At 39.9% G+C, this 21,606-nt stretch overlaps 1 protein-coding gene across 2 annotated transcripts in view; it reads right to left on the reverse strand.

Annotated features, from left to right (window-relative positions):
- Positions 1 to 21,606, reverse strand: part of ARHGAP6 (Rho GTPase activating protein 6) — a 159,476-nt gene that overhangs the window by 54,355 nt on the left and 83,515 nt on the right. Inside the window, exons 1-2 of one of the 2 annotated variants that reach the window (XM_041416567.1) lie at positions 15,940 to 16,045; positions 5,004 to 5,163 (exon numbers count right to left, since the gene is read on the reverse strand). In XM_041416567.1, coding sequence (XP_041272501.1) covers positions 5,004 to 5,142 — 139 coding nt within the window. In that variant the 5' untranslated portion in view covers positions 5,143 to 5,163; positions 15,940 to 16,045. Of the gene's footprint in view, positions 1 to 5,003; positions 5,164 to 15,939; positions 16,046 to 21,606 lie in introns of those variants that run through there. The other variant, XM_041416566.1, reaches the window with a different exon arrangement.

Here is a 21,606-nt window from a genome sequence, read left to right on the forward strand (position 1 = left end):
CACTGTCAACCCAGCACCAGCACAACCACCAGTACACCACATATAACCCCAAATGCTCTCCTCATTGATTCTTGCTCTCCACAAATCCTCCAGCCCCACTGTAAAGCTGGGAAGAAAACATCCTGTTAGGAACTGGAAAGAACACAAGAAGTCATTTTCTCTCTTGAATAAAGAGAAGACCCAAATGTGATCCCTGAGTCTCAAATCCTATTCAAGCCCCTTCACCAACAGGTTCCCATCATACCTTCAAAACCCAGGCAGATGCTCTAGGAGCTGCATTACTGTTGAAGCCCTAATTCCCCATTTGCTCAACTCCTAGTAATTCCTACCCCTGCTTCCAAACACAGGGTTGGTGAAGTGGGACAGGACTGTTAAGAGAGTCATTATAAACATGAGATATTTAGGAAACTGATCCAATCAAAACTCATTCAACAATCTCTCAGCTCAAGAGATACCTTGGAGCCAATGAACAGAAGAAAATGAGCTCCTCTGCTGCTCTGATCCCAGTTTTACTCTGCAGAAGCCATCTAACTTGAGTTAGCATTTGCTTGTGAAGACCTTCTGTAAAAGGTTCGTTTTTCTCACTACTTGTGCGCAAGGACATACAGAAAATCGTAATGTCACCAAAAAGCAAGCACATCTGAAGTGAGTTGCATCTTCATTTTTTTTCTCCTATTTTAAAAAGATTGACTTTCCTGAAATGAGAAAAGACACACTATATTGTAAACATGAACTGCAAAGAAGCATCGGCAGAATGGTACTGTTGTGACATTCAGAATGTCAGCAAATTAAAAATCTTTGTGTCACAGAGTAATTGCATTGGTAAAGAAACTGTGTAATGCTTTGCCTGGAAATTACATCCTCTTGCAATTTAACACATTAACCAACATAAGATAAATGACTCTTGGTCTAATTTCTGGTGGCAAATGGGGGAATGACATGGGAGCAAAAAAAGAGTTGATTACAGAATTTGAAAGATAAAAGGCAGAAAAGCAAGACAACAAGAAACAAATGTGAAACAGCTCATCGTATATGTAAAACTAGTACCTCTTGAATTCATTTGAATAACCTACTTTAGTGCAATTGTAGCATATTTTAAATGACATGCTGGTTAAAGAAATTCCTTTGGGAGGGGATCCCTTCTCTGTGACCACAGGATATTTTACTAGGAGATGCTAGTAATGTTCTTCATTAACAGTAATAGCTACAATACAGTGAAGGAGAGGGATTACACATGAGGTCTCACAGTCTGTGCATTCCTACACAAGTGTGGGAATAACCAGATGAGCCCTGGAAGAGGCAAACTGCACTAGCTGTGACAAAGGGACCTTCTGAGCATGGGAGGACTGAAGCTTTATGAAGAAGCAACCAGTAACAGCACTTCTGTGGTTGTAAAAATAAGGCAGAGGCATCTCTACTCTGGTTTAACCTCCATGCAAGCATGTTTGGCACAAACACTTGTTAGCCATGAACAATGAATTTTTACTTTTCACCATACCTATGCCAGTAAATATAATTATTCAAATGCCTGCAGGAAGCAAATGCCCAGCAGGCATATGCATGTTCTAATATAATTCTCTAGCAAGATTTGAAAAGCAGCCAAAGAACCACAAAGTCCAACTCTATACACAGCTTTCTAAATTTTCTAATACATAAATAGTTCCACTTGCCTCTACTCATGAATATTTTCATATGACATTCTCTGAAGTAGAAGAGAGTTGTAGGGTACATCTTTCATTTTTCAGGATCTCTCCAGACCTACAGAACTCCTCTAGTTCTCTCAGACAGTACTAGTTCTACATCTCACAGTCTTAACAGCCTGTTTTTAACTTGAGTCTGTTTTTAACTTGATGGCTGTGATGGTATTTTATTTTATTTTATTTGCAGTCTTGCACGCCCAAAGTGCCCAAGCCAGTTTCACATGGATAAAACTTGAAAATCCCAGTTTACACATGATATTTGACTGAGATGATTAACTGGATGGCTGCCTGTAAACTGTTGTCATAAATTTTCATTCCACACATTTAAAAATGATAGGAACATGAAGTGGACTTCAGAGTGTCTCTGCAAAGGGCCTAAACCAATCTGTAATAATTTCAGAATATGGCAGATTCTTATTCTCCTATCAAAGTACCAGCACAGATGTAGCATGATGGATTGACAGAGTGATTATTAGATATATCCACTTCAAAATATTATTTATGTCTGTTGTCAAAACTGGTGCCAAGCTTTGAAACAGGATGGACAGTTAAATACTAAATGTACCTTAATTCTAACTTCATCCTTCAATTGATGGTATTACAACATTTTAAAATTAATTTGTACTAGCTATTCCTTTGTGATGTATACCTTAAAACACAGAAAATTTCATGACCTGGTCATTCAAAGCGAAAATGCAGATGTGAAATTATTTGCCTCTTATTAACAATCTCACTGGTACATCCAAACTGGAGAGCAGAACTGAATAGCCAATTTATTTCTCAGTCAAACTGAGCCAAGAGATACATGAAATGATGGGGCCAGCAGTAGCAATCAAACAGTAGCCTGGAGTTCCTGATTTTTTAAAATGCCTTTTATTTTTAAATATTTAACAAAAAATTATATTCTTACTCAGTTTCTGTGCTTACAATTACACTTTTCAGACTCAATATATCTAAAAGTAATTTCAAGATTTATATTTACCCCTGTAGATACATGCTGTGAAAATAAAAATAGTTCTTGTGTGTGATTCAAACCTGAAAGACTCCCCAAATATCTGGCCTTTCATGGCACTCCCAGCAGGAAACAGCAAGCAGAACACAAAAGCAATACTCACTCTTCAAAGCTCAAAGTTTCTGAGCATGGCTCAATGTCCAGATGGAGACTGGTGGCAAGTGGTGTGCCTCAGGGGTGCATACTGGCACCACCACATTGAGTACAGCCTCAGAAAATCTACCGATGACAGCAAACCAGATGTGGTTGCCACACCTGAGGGATGGGTCACATCCAGAGGGCCCTGGACAAGCTTGAGAACTGAGCCCAGGAAAACCTCATGAGGTCCTGTACCTGGACAGTTCCTGGCATCCACACAGGCTGGAGATGGAACAGATTCAGAGCAGCCCTCCCAAGAAGGAATTTGAGGTGCTGGTAGATGAGAGGCTGAGCCAGCCATGTGCCCCTGCAGCCCAAAAACACGTTCTACACTACATCCAAAGCAGCGTGGCCAGCAGGGCCACTCTGCTCCACTTTGGTGACACCCCAGCTGGAGTGCTGCATACAGTGTTGGGGTCCTCAGCACAGGAAGGATATGGATCTGTTAGAGCAGGTCTAGAAGAGGGCCACAGAAATCATCAGAGGGCTGGAGCATCTCTCCTACAAAGACAGGCTGACAGAGTTGGGGCTGTTCAGATCAGAGAAAGAAGACCGGAGAAATCTTAGCATAGCCTTTTAGTAATGAAAGGGGGATCAAAAGAAAGACAGGGACAGTCTAGGGTCTGTTGCATCAGGAAAAGGGGTAATGGTTTTAGAACAAAAGAGGGTAGATTTAGAGGTGAAAAAAAGAAATTTTACAGTGAAGGTGATGAGACACTGCAACAGGTTGCCCAGATATGTGGTAGATACCCAACCTCTGAAAACATTCAAGGCCAGATTGGATGGAACTCTGAGCAGCCTCATCTAGCTGAAGATGTCCCTGCTTATTGCAGGGGGGCTGGACTAGATAACCTTTAAAGTCCCTTCCAAACTGAGCTATTCTATGAATGTCTGTACTCAATTGTCTTGGGTGATATTACCACACATCCATCCACACATGTAGGACCTCCATATGTGTATGTTCATCTCCCTCAGGAACAGCCACTGGCAGTTCAGACTGTCAGAAATTAATGGAAGGTCCTTAGTGTTCCAGTTCCTCCTATGAATATCCTATAAAATTGATTTCCTGTTGATCAAACTTTTTTTTTGAGGGACCAGGGAAGCTGGTGAGGCTTGAAGAAATTGATTAAATCCATCTCACTGCAAACTGATACCTTCCTATACGTATGAAGTTGGACTTTGTTTGTTTTGGCAGGAGTTTTCTGCAGAACCTAAAAAGCTGATTAATACAGAAGCCTGTCTCTTTCACATTTGTTATTTTCCATGTCATTATTTTCAGGTGCTGGACAAATTTAGACTCATTTAAAAATTGCTCCTGTGGCATCACTGTGCTACCACACAACACCTCTGGTCGAAGGTGAGAATTCAGTGATCCCTTGTTATTCCTTATGTAAGTATACAGCTGCAAAGAAACAACAGGAAAGCCAGATTTGCAGATGACTGCACAACAGCTATCTCTGCTATGCTTGATCTGCAGCCTACAGGAAACAACAGAAACTTTCTCATTGATGAGGTTTGGATCTCTTCCATGGTAACCTAAGTACAGGTCTACCACATGCACATATCCTGCATCAGGATTCCAATAGCTGAGCTGCTCCTTTTCATTTCATCTCCTGTTTCCTAGGAGTTTGAAGTTTTATGCTGAAAATTAACTTGTTTTCTAGGATATAAGCAGCACCGTCTTTAGGAAAACTTGGGTAGGAGTCATATTGTTTGACATAAATGCCTTCACTGCCTACCTGAACTAGTGACAGTTGGCTTCCTTCACAGACAATGTTATACAGAGTGAAACACACCACTTCTATGGTAAGATCTACCTGACCTACACAGACATTTAATTCTGCATATCAGGAAATGTAAGAAAAGCATTTTTCTCTCAGCTGAGTATCAAGACATCCTGGCATGAATGGGTCTGATTTTGATTATCTACCCTGTAGACATCTGCCCTTGATCAGATGATCCCACCCCCAGGTGGCCCAAATTGGACACAGCATACAAACAACTTTACTCATCGTTTTTACATAATGACTGTGGTTAAGCAAAACTGAAATGGAAGACAGTATCTGTGGAATAAAAAAAACCCAGTGTTTACTGCTGTGATATGAAATCAGTGGCTTAACAATCTAAACAGAGACAGCTTATCAAGCCCTTACCTTTGGGGATAGTAATCTGACAGCCCAGGTCACAGTCCTGCTGCAACTGATAAAAAGCCACTTCCTGCAGCCGAGCACGCTCCAGCTCCGAGAGGCTTTGAACGGGAACTGACTTCAGCCGAACACTGCGCCCTGACATGCTGTTCCAAGTGAAATCACCCTACAGGAAATCAAATGGAAAAATATGAAGCATCATATGGTATGCACAGTGTAATAAACAGAACCATCTCTTTTACTGCTAGAAAAAACAACACAGGTTCTTCTCACCAAAAGGCCATTTTCTTGGACATCTCTAACCTTTCAAATATCTTTATTTTCCCCAGAGCAGCATTCCTTAAAAGGGATACAGTCATGCAAAACAAGAAGTCAATTCAGTCTGAAGCCATTTTAATCAAGTATTGTTACAAAAACACTAGGATTCCAGTAACAAAAAGCACAAAGCAGAGAAGAGGGGGGAAAAATGCACCCTTGTCTGCTTTTCCCGGTTTACTTTCTCTGTACAGTACTTGATGTTACTTAATTCTCTTCCCACACCATCGGTCAGAGCAGCAGACCTGCATGCTCCACATGCATCTTATCTCCCACATCTTGCTAATCCTGCTCCAGCAGACTTGGAGAGTGCACTGGCAGAGCCCCTTTTCCAACACATCTCATCTCCTCCTTATAATGAGGCTCTGTTTAGAATACGATCGACTAAAGGACAAGACATTCCATGTTTTTGAACAGCTGCAATAACAACATATTTGCTAACATTTATAGAGGAAAACAGCATGAGATATGCTACATTTCTGTAAGATACCAATTATGCTCGGAGAGCAAAACGAAAGCTTCAGCTGTTGTATATCCCACCTGTGAGAACCTGCACAAAAAACTCTTCTCCCAGTATTCAGCTTGGGCCAGAGAAGTAATCATCACTCAAAGAAAAGAGCAAGCATGAAGACAAGCTTAAAGTAAGACTTCCAGAATTCATCTCAAAGAGCACAGATTAGTACAGGGAGAGAAAGAATTTGTTTTTCATTCTAACCATGTTAAAAAACAAACATAGTCCTGTCAGTGACTATAATCTGATGCAGCTGCTGATAATGAAAAAACTCTGATGCACATCAGCTGGGCGGTAAGAAACCCACCAACCTGCCTTTTATCACAGCATGGCAGACTTACAATTAAAAAACCTCACTCTTTTTTTCAGTTTAATTTTCAACATCTGTACCATCATTGCATATTAATTTTTTTTTCACTGTAAACTATGATTCATCTGTTCTGCACATCCATCTGCAGTCAAAGGATGTCCCTTGACTATAAAAATTATTAGCAGAAGCTCCTTAATATAAAAATCAGTTAAATCAGACTTTACTTAGCAGTTATGCATCCTGCTGTATGCAAACATCTTTGTGCACATTGCCATATATTTTGCCCATATGTGTGCACATGTATTTAAATACACACGTACAACCTGTACCAACATTTGTATTTAAACACATATGCACACCTATGACTGTGTGAGTGTATTCACACAGAGGCATGAGACAAAAACCATCAACAAATGGGCAGCACCATTTAGCAATACAAATTAAAGGAATTACACAGTTAACACCCTTTCTTGCAATTCATGAAATGTGTTTGAATTCAGCACGGATTTTTTTTTTTTTTTGCCAGAGTAGTTTTTGTAAGTCATTAAGTAATCATAATAGATAAAGGCATTACCTTAATGTCAACAACTGGACCTCAATATCTGAAAGTACGCACTATGATCAATGTCTTTATAGTATTTACATGCACATGGGCTATATATGCAAAACTTCTGTGTTACCCCAGTAGTTAACTCCTGGAATTTGTTACTTCATTTTTTTTTTCTCTTTCATCTGTTCTGGCTCTTCTGATGCCTTACTGCTGACTAACCAGATTTAGTAACCTCAGACTAAAGGTTTACACAGTGTTACAAGTCAAGCTGTGTAACTTAACTCAAGCAAACCAAACCAGCAAGAGTCACATAAACCTTATTTGAAAAACTGCAAGTAAACATTTGCATTTTTTAAAAAGCTGTTGTCATTTACAGATAAAAGTGATCAAGAATATCATCCAAAACCAGACAATGTATACAACAAAACTAATTCCTTTCCAACCCTGATAATGCAAAAGAAACTTTACAAGCACAAAAGTATACCACTCAATCCTCATGAACATACAATATGTAAAGTATTCTACAGGCAAAATGGTACAGACAGAGAAATATAGGTTTTTATGGTGGGGTTTATGGGTATTTTATCTTACGTTATTTCTCCATCATCAGCATTTTCATAAACAAAAATATCATTGGTATTTCTACCATAAAAAATGTGAAATCCTAACTCTTAATATTAAAACAGGAATGGGAAGCAAAAATTACACCTCTAAGAAAAGGTTAAGGTAACAGAATACATGTCCTGTTTCCTGTAGACCACAACAACCAAGTGCAGCATGGGACTTTTGAATGACCACAATTTAGGCAAAAGTTCATAAACTGAATTCTGCATGAACACATGAATTATTCCTTTTTCAGGAATGAAAACAGAATTATGAAAAATAATTTATACATTATAATGAAATGAAGAAACAATTACAATACAATTACAATAAATGAAAAAAACACAGGTTTTTATTCTGCCAGTTTGCAAGGCCCCCATATGTTCTTGGTGCTCACTGTCTAGCTAAAAACAGTCATTTGCAACATCTGCACTTTGCAATGCCACAACAGGTTGCTGAGATTAAAGAGTGTGCAACTACTCTGCCCAATTGCTGTGCACTAAAGAAGACATTCCTTTTCAACACTTGATAGGTTTGATAAAATCTCTGCTAGGTCACATTAACATAGGTTTTTATTATGCTAATGGAACACATGACTAATAAACTAAAATATTTTTGGAAAATCATGTGGTAGGTAGGGCCAATGAAATCTCCTAATCTTTAAAGGCTCAAGAAACGTTTCCTTGAAAAATTCTGTTTCATTTTGAAAATATATATCACTTATAGATCACTGTCTTCTACGAGTCAAAACACAGTGTTTGAGAATTTAATCTATTCAAATACTCCTATGCTTTACAAAACACAAGGTAAATGAAAGGCCTCATCTTCCTCCCAAAGCACTGCACAGTTATACAAACAGCCTGTAAATTATTGCAAAATCATCCAGGCTTGGGAGAAGTCCAGAAAAGTCAAGCTCCCTTGAAGAATGGGTACTGGTAATTACATCTGCCTAAAGCTATTCAGCACTCTGTGGGGCAACCAAAAGAGGACAAGGGCAGCACAGACATGAAGAAGATCTTCTGTTTCTCTCTCCATATGAGAGGCAACACTTCACCAGCCTAATTCAACATCAGCCTGCCCTAGCTGGAAGCTCAAAAGGAGCAGAAGATCTTTAAGCAACAAGTGAGAATGACGTGTTTGTTTTTGAAGTTCATGCCCGCATGTGTTCAGACACAGTACACAGGTTGCTCTCTATTATTTTGATTATAGGACTGTAGGTCTAAATATGCTCTGCAAATGACTCCATCATCAAAGAAAAAAAAAAAATAAGCCAACACACAAACAGAAGCGTGTAAACAGAAATACTGTTCTGGCATAAAGTGATCAGCCTGACAGGACATAACTTTGAACTGCACAGCTGCCTTCATCAAAGAATTTTATGAAACCATAATCTAGACTAAAAGCCTTCTCTGTTTTTTTCCACCAACCAGTCACGTATTTTTCCTCTCAAGTCCGCAACTTCAGCTGCATTTTCTCTCTGGCATGCCCATTAACATCTAACATCTTTCTTCCACTCAATGGATGAGTTCACTCACCAGGTAACTGCCTAAAATATCAGAGCAGATGACTCAGCAAAGAAGATTGCTGGAAAACTGCACCTTTTGCCTCTGAAGAATCTGAATCTGTCCATTTTCCCTGTACTTCTTGTCCACAGTCATAAGCACAATCATAAGCACATTTTTAATAAGATGCAGACTGAAGCTTTTCTGATATACTTTCAAGCATTTTTCTAATAGGTTGGATGTTTGGTAACTCCAAAATAAACATTAAGTGGTACATCCTGACTTAAGCAACACCGTGCACTTAAATTACTCTTAAGCATGTCTAAGCTATTCTTTCTCCTGAGCCTCCGAGAGAAAATCTTGCAGATGTCTTTTAGAAAAGCCTCATTCTTCGGTCTTTGGTACAATACAGAAACTGGTTGACAGCTGCATAGAATGCTGAATGTAGATACAAATGTATAGGCAGTGATCAACCTTGATTTCTGTGGAGTTTCAAGCCTTAGTGAGTTATGTGGAAGGGAAATAAGGTTGGGAAATAAGAATCCTTACACATCACAGTTTTATAAAAAAAGAATTTAATGCAAGAAGGAGAGTGCAATTTTTGTCTTATGCCTTATTACTACTGTTAATGACTTTGGTCTGCATTCATTTAGGTGAACACCATTATCAGATTAGCTGTCTACTTTTCATTAGTCTTTTGCTCAAACCCATTTGAAACCACTAAGATCAAAACCAATGGCGTCTACTTTTTTCTATCCTAGCAACTTTTAGCTATGTGCTTATATTTCGATGGGTGTCCACTATAAAAGAACTCAGTGGTTTTGCACTAAAAGATTATATTGCAAATAATTCGGCAAATATAGTATTAGTGTCTTAATTCTGTTTGTTTAATTACTTCTTTAAGCATCATTCATGAAACCATCACTACCACTTTACAACCTTTTGTTTCCCCTGGTCATTTATTTAAACTCTCTCTACAATTACTTCCAGACTCCTCAGGCATAAACTCTTATAATTTGGCTACTGGTACAGGTAATCCCTCTTCATTTCCCTGGTGTTGCTGTTAGTAAGAACAAAATCAGCTCTAAAGTAAAAGTCAGTTGCTTCAGCACAGCTACATACTCTGTGCTATTGAATCAACATACAGAATACTGTTCCTGGACAGGATAAGAATGAAGAAGAAAGGGAAAAACTAATTTAAGTAGCCTTTTAAGAATACAATTAAGAACTGCATGGAAACTCCTTTACTAGTGTCATCCTAGATAACCACCTGCAAATTAATGAAGAGTTAAAAAGCAGGAGATGGTACAAGTGTGCTATAACCTGACTCTCTCTGCCACCCTCATTTCAGATGCTCTTCCATAGCCAGCTCAGTGCATTACAGTCAGCATCCTGGTTTCCAGCAGGCATTACAAACTACTGGAACCTAGGATGCTCTCAGATCACACAGATGCTCCCAAGTGTCTGCTACTACTGCAACAGAATTCCTTCAGATGAATGAAATGCCACCTCAACACTACACACTACAAAGAAGCACAAGACTTGCTCTCTGACATCAAAGCATTCAGAGGAAGATATCTAAGCATGAATGTACAAAATATGAGGCCCCAACAATTAATCTTCATTAAGAAAGACTGACTTCACCAAGGTTGTTATCTAGGGTGACATCCTGTTCCCCTTGACGTCAGTGGCAAAATTATTAATATAATGTCTCCACTAGGAAGAAAGTAAGTACAGTCCAGATGATTCTGTGTTAGTTTGAAGCCTTTCACTAAAGTAGCCTTATCTCATACTATATTGTATTTAAGTGTAGTTTTGTCAGAAAGATCACATTTTACAAAACACTGGTTGAGATACGACAACTACTTAATGGCAATCAATATAACTACTGCATTGCCAAAGACAGACACTTCCTCAAATCCTGTCTCATTCCCAAGGCTGGAAATCCATGTATTCAGAATCAGTACCGCAAGGCAACCCCTGTGGGAACACTGGAAAGCTGGTATTCCACTCAGGGGAGACAGAATTCACACCTACAACAGAAATACTTCATCTAGCAAGAAGGTATGAACCTGTGTCCAGGTAAAGATACTCATTTCAGACTATAATTACAGTGGTGATTTCCATTTATCAGAGTAAAAACTAACTTTAGTCTAAGGATAAACAGAGAGCAGAACAATGAGCATGCTTTCACAGCAGTATTAAAATTGCTTGAATAAAAGGGAAAATATTTCTGGATCAACCCTTCCAAGTTTTCTAAATGCCTCAGGATACTATTTCATGTTTAGAGTACTTAAAAAGCATTCTCTTACAAACACCTGATGTGTAATGAATATTATTTCATTCCTTTTCTAACAATAAATCTGACTGATGTACAATATATTGCCTAGCAAAATATTCATCCCTAACATACGGACTCTGTACTGAACTGTTTCAACAGAACTAGAAAACCAACCTCCAGAAGTCAGAAAGCTCCCCTAAAATGCATCAAATACATGGTCAGATTTTTTGGATTTCTTACTTCAGCAGATATCAATATTTCTTAAGGGATTTATCAGGAAGAACTGCGATTAAACTAGAAGTGGACAAATACCTTTTTTGGAGGCTCCAAAACAGAGACAGAACGCCTTTAAAAGCCCAGATCCAGCTTCAGAATTACAGCTGAAATTTTGTTGGTCTTCACATACACAGTTTTTTGAGTGTTTTCACGTGTAAGAGAGAATCAAGCCATATTGCAAGACTCTGAACTTTGCTGCAGGTTAAAAGTATAAGCAGTGCTGTCACAACTACGACTGCATGAAGTAACAACTGAAAAACTGCAGTAATAAAACCATCTGAGAGCACAGTAGTAAACTAAAAAAGTTCATCAATCTTAACACAAAAGATGTGGGATAGCCTATCTTCAGTAAGAGAAGAATTATTTTCCCTTCTATTGGTTCATTTATTGTACATTTTGAGAGGCTGGTCCTCAGTTTTTCCAAGTATTAAAACTTGCTCCTGCTTCATTTGGAATAACAAGAATTCTGCAAGCTAATGGCAGCTGGACCAAAATCCAATACAAGAGCTGCACAAGTATTACTTTTAGTGGCAAAGCTGCCTTGAACAGACTCCACATCAGCTCCTACGACCGACACAAAGGTGATCCCAACAGCCTTTGGTGTTCAGCTGCCTGTGAAGGTGAACGAAGAACCACAGCCATGATACACTGAAGACTGGCATCTACTCTTTGAGTTTTCCTGTGCCACAGGTTATGGAAAAGGGAGACTCTGTCCTGAGGACAACTCTTGATCAATATTGCAGGCTACAGTAATCTATTCATTCCCTGAGTGCCATCTATTCAAGCTACGTCCTTACTAAATGCAAAGCTTCCAGTGAGATTCTGATTATTGAAATAGTGCTCTTTCTCCTAAGCCTAACGAGATTAATGTAAAGCAAACAAAATAGTAAGGCTGAAACTATATGTGAACTGTATTTAAACAATCTGAACAAAAAAATATATATAATTACATGTCCTATCTGGATTTATGATCCTGAAGTAGTACAAAATATCCTGGTGAAACAAGGAGGATCTCTGCTTGCTCAGCACCAAAGTTAACCATTTCTGCACCCAATTAGAGGTGACCACAGCCAATACTTTGTACAGTTAGGAGTGGCATCTATTTGTATTATGGTCTATATAAAAGGAAAAAATGCAACATTTTAGAAGAAAGGAAATTACCTACTATTTAAAAGAGAGAATGCATGTGAAAGAGTACACATTGTAATTTCCAAGCCTGCAAAAATTGTATCTTCCAAAGTATTGTACACAAAGCTAAAAATACATATTTGAGTGCTTTAGTTTACTTCCTGGTTTTTGAGCTTTTAAGACTCACGGAGATTACATAATCTGACAAGGATACTGTCAGAATCTCATAATGAAAGTTAAAATCAAATAATTCTATAGCTCCAAGAACTAAGATCTGACTAACAGTATAGTCTTTAAATTCAGTACAAAACTCTATTCTTACTGTTTCAAGTGGTTCATACCAGTTTTTTCTATAAAATTGCACAACTGACAGAAATTAAAATGAGGTCTGTTGCACACAGGAAAACAGTCATCCGACTACCTAAATGCCAGATCTGGCTGGAAAACAATTCTAGGGCATTATTTTCTTCTTTTGTGGGGAGAGTGAGGCTGGGTGTTATTTACTTGATAGGTACAAAATGCAAGACACCTCTAAATATTTACATTTGGAGAGTAAAGTGACAGCTCTCAGTTACACAGCTAAAACACAGACTTGGGAAGAAGTCTGTACTACCTGACCTGGAGCAAGAGTTTGAACCAGACTTGCACACAATCACAGAATCATTTAGGCTGGAAAATACCTCTGAGATCATCATGTCCAACCTCTGACTGGACACCACCACGCAAACTAAACCACAAGCACTGTGTGCCAGGTCATCATTTCTTGAATAACGCCAGGGACAGTGACTCCATCACCTGCCTGGGCAGCACATTTCAATGCTTAACAACCCTTCCAGTGAAGAAATTACTCAGAATGTCCAACCTGAACCTGCCAAGGTGCAGCTTGAGGGTATGTCCTCTCCTATTGCTGGTTGCAGAGAGCAGTAAGATCCCCACTGACCTTTCTCTTCCTCCAGGCTAAACAATCCCACCTCCCTCAACCACCCCTGAAAGGACCTGTGCTCCAGCCCCTTCCTCAGCTCCACTGCTCTCCTCTGGACATACTCCAGTACCTCAGTGTCTTTCTTGTGGTGAGGGGTCCAGAACAGGACACAGGATGTGGGGTGTGACCTCACCAGTGCCCAGGACAGGGGAAGTATCACTTTCCTTGACCTGCTGGCCACACTATTTCTGGTAGAGGCCAGGATGCCATTGGTCTTCTCGGCCCCCTGGGCACAGCTGGCTCATGAAACTGTCAATCAGCACCCTCAGGTCCTTTTCCATGGGGCCACTTTCCAGCCATTCTTCCCCCAGACTGGAGAGGTGTTATGGCCAAGTGCAGGACTTGGTCTTACTGAACATCATGTTGCTGGGCTTGGCCCATGGATCCAGGTTTACCCCATTCCAGAGAATTGCCCTACTCAGGAGGCCATTATCTATTGCAACATCTCCCACCCTACTATGCTGAGCCTCAGTAGAGACTGCCAGTGCCCTCCAGAGCCATCTGCAAACTCATTACATGAACGGCTACTCTCAGAGCTGACTCAGACACCTCTAACAGCAGCCATGCACCAACTCTGTACTGTGACCATGTGTGCTTCCTCATGCCCCTTCTCTTTTTCACAAACTGGCTGAGATAAAGGCTGAGAAAAGGTTGTAGGAGCCATTTTCTATTTTAAGGGAGTTTTCTTTGAGTCATGAGTTTATATCACCAGGCAGCAGTGCTGCAGTGTAAGTGACACAGGAGCTCTGGAAGGCAGGGAAAAGTGCATTTCAAACATGCAACAAGTAAGCAATTAGCTTTTAGAGAACAGGAGTTTTCACTTATTTTGCTACATAATCACTCTACACTTCAGTTTTATCACTCTCTCACTATGTTCACGTGTGCAAACACCATCCTGTGCTACACACTGATGTCATGCAGCCCAGGACAAGTCTGTACCAGCGAGTGAGTTACAGTGCTCTGCCAATCTGCTCCAGTTTATTGGGACTGTGTTTCTTCCTTTGTTTGTTGGGGTTTTTATAAGATCTAGGATATCAAATTCCACCCACACCAGCAGCTGTTTTGCTGATTCTGTCTCTTTCCTGAAGACCCCGCAAAGATGATTCTCTATGGAAAAGTTCAGAAAATATACAAACTCTAATTAGAAAGAAAAACTGTGAGTACAAAGAGGTGGCTTTGCGCTCCTTAGTATTAGAAATACTTTTCATCCATGGAATTACTTTTCCTCTTCTTTCTATGCAATGAAGCACAATGTGAACCCTTTTTGCAAAGCACAGCACAGGACATTACTTTAGCTTAATGCAAAGCACTATTTTGGCATTTCTTATAAAAAATTTACTGTTTGCACACATGACTCTGCTGATTTGCCATTAAGTTCAATATCAAACAGAGTTTAAATATTTTTTTAAGAAATTAGTTCAACTATACTGGAACTATATAAACAGCTCTGAATGGATATATAGCTATAGGTCAGACTGATGGATCTTTGTATGTACCTGGAAAGATCACTAAAAAGCACCTTGAAGCTCACCATTGTCTGTTAACATGGAGGCTTGTTAAAAATGTGACTTCTAAAGTAAGAAATGTAAAATGATCCACACAAATAAAAACACTGTGCTGTAACATCAATTTTCAGGAAAAAGATGTATTTTCTAAACTGCCCCCCCCAACCTGAAGGACCCCGAGTTCAAACTGTGCCCACCAGACATTCCACCACTTCTTTCTTTGTTTTAAAACAGCACATTTACTTTGGACAGAAAAGGGGAAAAATAGCCATAAAGTTCCCACTGTTATGAAAAACAGAAACAATTGCTAGAGTTACAAGCTCCTCACAGGCCGAGCCAGATGATGAACAGCTCTGGGTCTCTACTTTCTTGTATGCAGTTAACTCGAATTTAAAAATGCAACAATAATGCAGCCGTGGCCATAAAACCTGATGCATACAGAAACTGTTATTTGCCAAAATGAACCAATGCAGCGGCAGCTGTCACGCCATCAGCTTTCAAAACCCCTTTATCCTCAGCATATTTTTCTCACAACTGCCTGGGTTACGTGCCCTTCATGCACAGAGCATACAAAAAAAGATAAACATGTCACCACAGAATCCAAAGCAAACCACCTGATGAAGCCACTAAAATACAAATCAGCTTAATTACACAGTTTGGTTTCCAAATGTTAATGTCACTTCTCATTCCATAGTTTCATTACTCTCAGTCTTTATGCAAACCGGCATGGTCAGGAAACTGGTCTGAAAACAAACAGTATTGGAAGGCTCTCAGTTTGTTGATGGATTTCCAGAGCCTGGTAAGTACTTGGTAGTGCCTGCTTTTCCCCCCACTGAATCAAAGATGTTCACTTCTCTTCAAACTCATCTAAAGCCCCAAAACATTAAACCTGATGTTGCCACGAACACCACATTCAGACCATGTTCTCCATCACACTTTCCTCTATCCTATGACATACAAGATTATTTGGTTTCCTTACCCATTAACTGAGCTCTCTTTTGTCTTCAGTGTTCTTCAGTATTTGATCAGATATTCAGGCTTGAATTAAGGATGCAGATCCAGATATGCCGCATCATAAAATAAATTAAGAATAATGTTGTTGACCTGCAGCTGTGTACTAAGCAGCTGAGAGTGAGCCCGGCTGGAGCAGCTGCAACTCCCAGGACACCTTTTGCTGCCAGACGTCATGAATCTTAAAGAGGAAAAATTATATTTTCCTTTCTGTGCTTTGAAGCAAGCTGAGAGGCTGGCCCAAGGAAAAGCTCAGTCACACAGACAAGTTGTGACTGGGTTCCCTGCTTCTTACTCCAGAGATGTGCTGAGCTAGTGCAAGGAGCTGTGAGGAAGGGGCAGAACTCCTCCCAAAAATCCTTCAACCTGGGGATGTGCAAGCTCAGAACCAACTGCAACTGCCCCAGCTCTCCCTCTATCAGGAGAAGACAAGAGTGCTGGACACAGCTGCTGTGGCACCTTAGAACACAGCAAGGAGCTCTCAGCAGCTTCTGCATGACGTTCTCACACAGAGCTTTATAAAACACCTTTGAAAACTTACTCAGGCAGGCCAGATATAACATAATTTGATAACAGCAACATAGAGACTGAGCATTTTTACACAGTCTGCTAGGGGAAAAAAAAAAATCCTTGATAAAGGCGTTGCTTGATAAATAATGTCTGTCATGTTCACAGTCCCCATACAGAATGCTGTCATCTATAGCGCGTGGGCAGAGAGCGTAGGAATTTGTGAGAAACAAACAGTGAATCACCAATTATTCTGATGGCAGCTCTGCCCTGTGTGGCTTTTCACCAAGTCATTCTTCAGAGTGACAAGTTTGTTTGTCGGCTGGCACGACCTAGAGCTTCATCGGATCGCACACAGAGTCACGGGCTAGAGTTCACGGCAATGGCAAGGGAGATTATGTAGTGGAACTTTCTGCATTTTTTTTCCCTCCAAATATCTACCCAGATGCTTTGTCCACCTCTAAATCAGCAGGCTGAAGAGCTGCCCACCAGCCAGGGTATGAGAGCCCCAGCTCAGAACACTCCTGGGCTGACATCTTGGCCATTAGCCTGGCTCCTGGCAGCACCAAACTCAAATATCAGAAGTCCCTAATTTTGGAGCCTTATGAAAGCCCAGGGAAATCAATGCAGAGGCCTCAGCATTTTCAGTGCCTCAGATCCGACATCAGATCCTCCTCACCTCCATTTCCAGCCTTTTTCCACACCGCTGCCCAGGGCTGAGAGGTGCCAAGACCAGCTGGTGTGCTGCACATTAGACATCAAATCATACAAAATTTCCAAGGCAAAACAACTCTCTTATCTGTAGAGAGAGCTGAATAGCCTCAGCAAAGTACTGTCACTGACTGTCAAGATGCTGCAGCCAAAGAGCAGTGTCCTGTTAGTCCTCTCGAAAATATTCTGTACATTTGTAGCCCTTGCAATCTTTCTTCAAAAATAAGTTTCTTTAGCCCACATATCCTTTGCCCCAATATTCTCGGAGTTTCCCTCATCAGCAAATCTCTTCTATTTCTATAACTGGAAATGGGGTTGTGCTCCTTCTTGAGCCTGGCTCACTCAGACCATGTGATGAAGGAACTGCCATTTCCAGCTCTGCACAGCAGCTGCCCTGCAAAAAATGTATCTAAAAATCACCAATCCTTCTTGGTGGCCTGCATAAAGATAAAATTTAATGTCTGTGAAGTATTGAAAGGGCCTTTTCCACTTTTACTTCTGAGCTCCAGAGACGGGTTTTTCCTTTTATCTTAGGTCTAAAAAAAGTGAAACAATATTGGAACTATAGGTACAAATTCATATTTATTGGAAATACAGGTTGACAGTGTTTCCTTCTTTGAAATGGAATTCTGCTTTGAACCTGGATTCTTCAGGTTATTCACTATGCAATGAAAGTGTTCCCTGCAAGAAAACCCAGTGTTCTTTGGGGCATGCTGCCTACACTGTCTAAGTGAACTTATTTATATATAATTTCTATCATCTACCAGCACATCTAGGAAGTTATCTTTCTCATTTCAAACTACTTTTTTCAGTAATGGACAGCTTTATATTTAAAAGCATGGTATCAGAATTAAATGTTATAACACAAAATATTCATAGTTTATGGAGAGGTTAAATAAAATATACCCTATCAGCAACCAAAAGGAAGAAAATAAACATTTGTTTTGTTCTTTGGATTGATTTTTTTCCCAGAACACTCAAAAATGTTCATCTCAAAATTTTCAATTGAGCTTGGCCTAAACTCTCATAGAAAAATTACACACTTCTGAGATTGTAACTTTGTCATTCACAGACAAGGAGTACGGGACTTTTAGTTTGTTTCTTAATTGTGCAAAATTCCAAGGACTCACTCACACTCTGGAGAGGTGCAGGATTAAGAGAACCAAATTACCAGGCATTGAGAATTCCTCTGGCTGATCTGTTGTTACATGAATGACCAATTCCAGACATAAATACCCCATGGGACTGCCAAAAAATAGCTTCAAAAACAGAAATTACCGAAAATCTCAGGTTTTTTAAGTGGAAAAAAAATAGGATTTTGTCTTAAAAGAACATCATGAAAAATATGTTTTCTGTGGACAATAATGATGGCTTAGTGAAAATCTAAAACCCATTTGCAGCTAAGAATGATGGTTTTGGTCCAAAATGTGCTGGTGCGCCTCATGGGGGCTGCCATTCAAGAACTTTGTATGTATAACTACTTATCTTTCCCCTCCCTTGCATGCAAGAGTTCCTAGGGCAGATTCCTTCATCCACCTCCAGGGATGACATTGCACCACCAAAAGCGCTCCAGGCTCATTAGAAAGAACCTGGAGTATAAAACCCCCTGCACAATATCTTCTAAGAGACACAGCAGAACTACCATGGATAAAAACATACTGGATCTTTGCATTTCCGTGACAAGTAACTGAAAAACACTAGTTTAGGCTTTCCTGTATTCCTTTTGAACTCTACCATGGAGCCTGAGAGACAGACTGAACATCCACAGTCATACAAGGTTATATGCACTAGGTTCAGCTAAAGCAGCTCATTCAAAAATAGAAATAAATAAGAGAAGTAAAACAACCTCTATTAAATTTACACATCATATGATCCTAAGACCTGTGAAAATAGAGAAGTGGTTGCAAGTTGCATATGCAAAAAAGGCACTTTAATTGTATCTCTGCTGTCTGGTCCAGTAACCACAAAACACCCATCTGTTCCAGACACTCTCTGCCTGTGCCTCACAATCTCTAAAAAGCAGAAAGCAAATAAAAACCAATTAAATATATTTAACTTGGGGGGGGTTATCTCTTGTTTCTAAGTGTTATCCATCACCAGAAACTGATGACTCCAAAAGAGATGACGTAAGTACTCTGACAAGTTATATTAGACTCTAATAAAAGCCCATACATTGAGACAGATAAAGAGAGAACATGCAGCATCATTCCTCTTTCCAGAAAAGGAAAACATCACCAGGAGCTGCAGAGACTGAAAGTCTGATGGAGAATAGAAAAACCATCCTGGAGGAACTAAAGCTGGGTTTGCTCCAACATGCTGGTGCTGTTGCTGTAGTCTGTAAGAAGAGTACACTTGGTATTTTCTCAACGACTTTTTAAACGCAGTTATTGCAATATCCTGAAAACACCACTTTACAGCTTTGTTTTCATAAAACCACAGAGCAGATTTTATTTTTAGTGTAGCTCCAAAATCCATGTGTGACAAGCAGCATTAGGTACAGCCCACATCTCACCGGCCCTTGAGCCACAAGGACAAACTTCCACCTTTGGAGGTGTTTAGATATCTGACCTGCAGAAAGTGGAACACAGAGAGAACTACAGACTTAACTGATATTTTGGAAAATGTTGCACTAGATTTTAAAAAAGAGGGTGCAGGAAGAGTCTTGTCCAGGCCTCAGAGGGAGCAGCATGGCCAGGGAGAAGCTCACAGCAGCTCCCCAAATGTGCAAGCACAGCTCCAAGTTCTGTTTCAGAAATCAAGCTCAAAGAGCACAGGCCCTACTCCCAATGCATTTGAAAAGACACGTCTCCATCCACAGTATCCAAAGGAAAGACAAACATAAACAAACTCAAAGGCAGACTGAAAACCTATTTTTAGATAAATGAAGAGCACGAAAGCTTTCTAATGTCCTCTGCTTACCCCCTCTTCTATTTCTTGTCTTGCCCTCCCCTTATTCTCTGTATGCCTTGGTTGTTGACTGTCAACGCCCTCTGCTCCTATTTAAAATTTTTAATTGCAATCTAGCAAGCATCCCCAATCCAATTATTTTAATATGTCTGTGTTAAGTAGTCACAACAGCTCCTCTTGCCAACATTATTACTACTGCAATTAAAATACATATTAGTCAGCTCAAAGATCCACGAATGCCTCTTTGAATTTTACCTTTTGTTATTGATTGAGCAAAGTCTTTAGTGGAAAGAAGAGGAACTAAAAGTGTGGACTTTAAGAGCCAGTATGAAGCACTTGCAGAAAAAAGGCACACAGACACAGGAAGTCAAAGAGCTTTCACTGCAGCATCCTTGTAAAACCAGCAACTGCCTCCCAGGCTGAGCTTCCTGCTGGATCTCGCACTGCTGCTGTACAAAGAACTCCCCACCCCACAGGCACATAACAGCACTGCATATCGCTTTTGAACTTTTATCAAACTCTACTCACATCAAAATATCACAGCACTTCAGCTTACTATCAAAGATTTCTAGCAACATATGGGTCTAGAGATTAATTTTGAGGTTTACGGGGTCTAAAGAGCTCATATCTGCATTATGCCCTTTAATGAGCTAAATATGATTATTTGATACAGCTCATTAATAATCACAAAGTATACTCAAGGGAAACTCAATCCAAAACTGCATTTTTAAATGAGAGGGATTATACACTTAAGTATCATTGCAATATGCTTCTAGCAGGCTGTGGATGAGTTTTAGCTGATCGCCTTAGGCACACTCTTTGTCCTCCAGATCCCTAGGGATCTCCTACAGGAACTTCTGCACTAGGGGGAAGAGTCACCCTCATGCCAACCTCCTTCAGAAGTCACACTCACTTTAATACAATTACACACATGTACTCACATGTTGAGCTCTTCAGACAAGTCCCCCTGCCTTAGCTGCAGTATGACAATTTTCAGTAGCTGAAGTTGTTGCTATTTGTTCAGACACAGAGGACAACAGAAAAAAACCGGATATAAATAAAACTCTTTAAGAGCCTTTACTCAGGTCTGAAGAATTCAACAGCTGCATCCCATTCAAAAAATGGAACAGAATAAATAACCTCAGCTACAAGAATGGCTTTCCAGGGGCCAAGCTGAAAATTGGGTACATTTCTAAAAGAAGACATTGATTTTAAAGGCATTTGCAACACTTGCACATTTTGTGGCATTTTTACGAGGTAAAATATCTTTATGGTATCTGGTATTTGCTTTAAAGCTTTATCTCCAGGAGGTATGTGAAAGTCTAGGCACATCTCATTGTATGTATTTACGTAAGGAATACAATAAAACTCCAGCTGTTGCAGAGAGAAGCCTGCAGGTGTGCTCTCTGTGTCACTTTGGAAAGTGACAGCCTGAGAGCACTGTATATAAGAGACGTTTTGGTAGAGATGGATACAGCTAGTCAATAATGCTTCCAGCTGGGAACTGAGA

Source organism: Onychostruthus taczanowskii, unplaced genomic scaffold (genome assembly GCF_017590055.1).
Source record: "Onychostruthus taczanowskii isolate IOZ18803 unplaced genomic scaffold, ASM1759005v1 scaffold52, whole genome shotgun sequence".
Classification (NCBI taxonomy): domain Eukaryota; kingdom Metazoa; phylum Chordata; class Aves; order Passeriformes; family Passeridae; genus Onychostruthus; species Onychostruthus taczanowskii.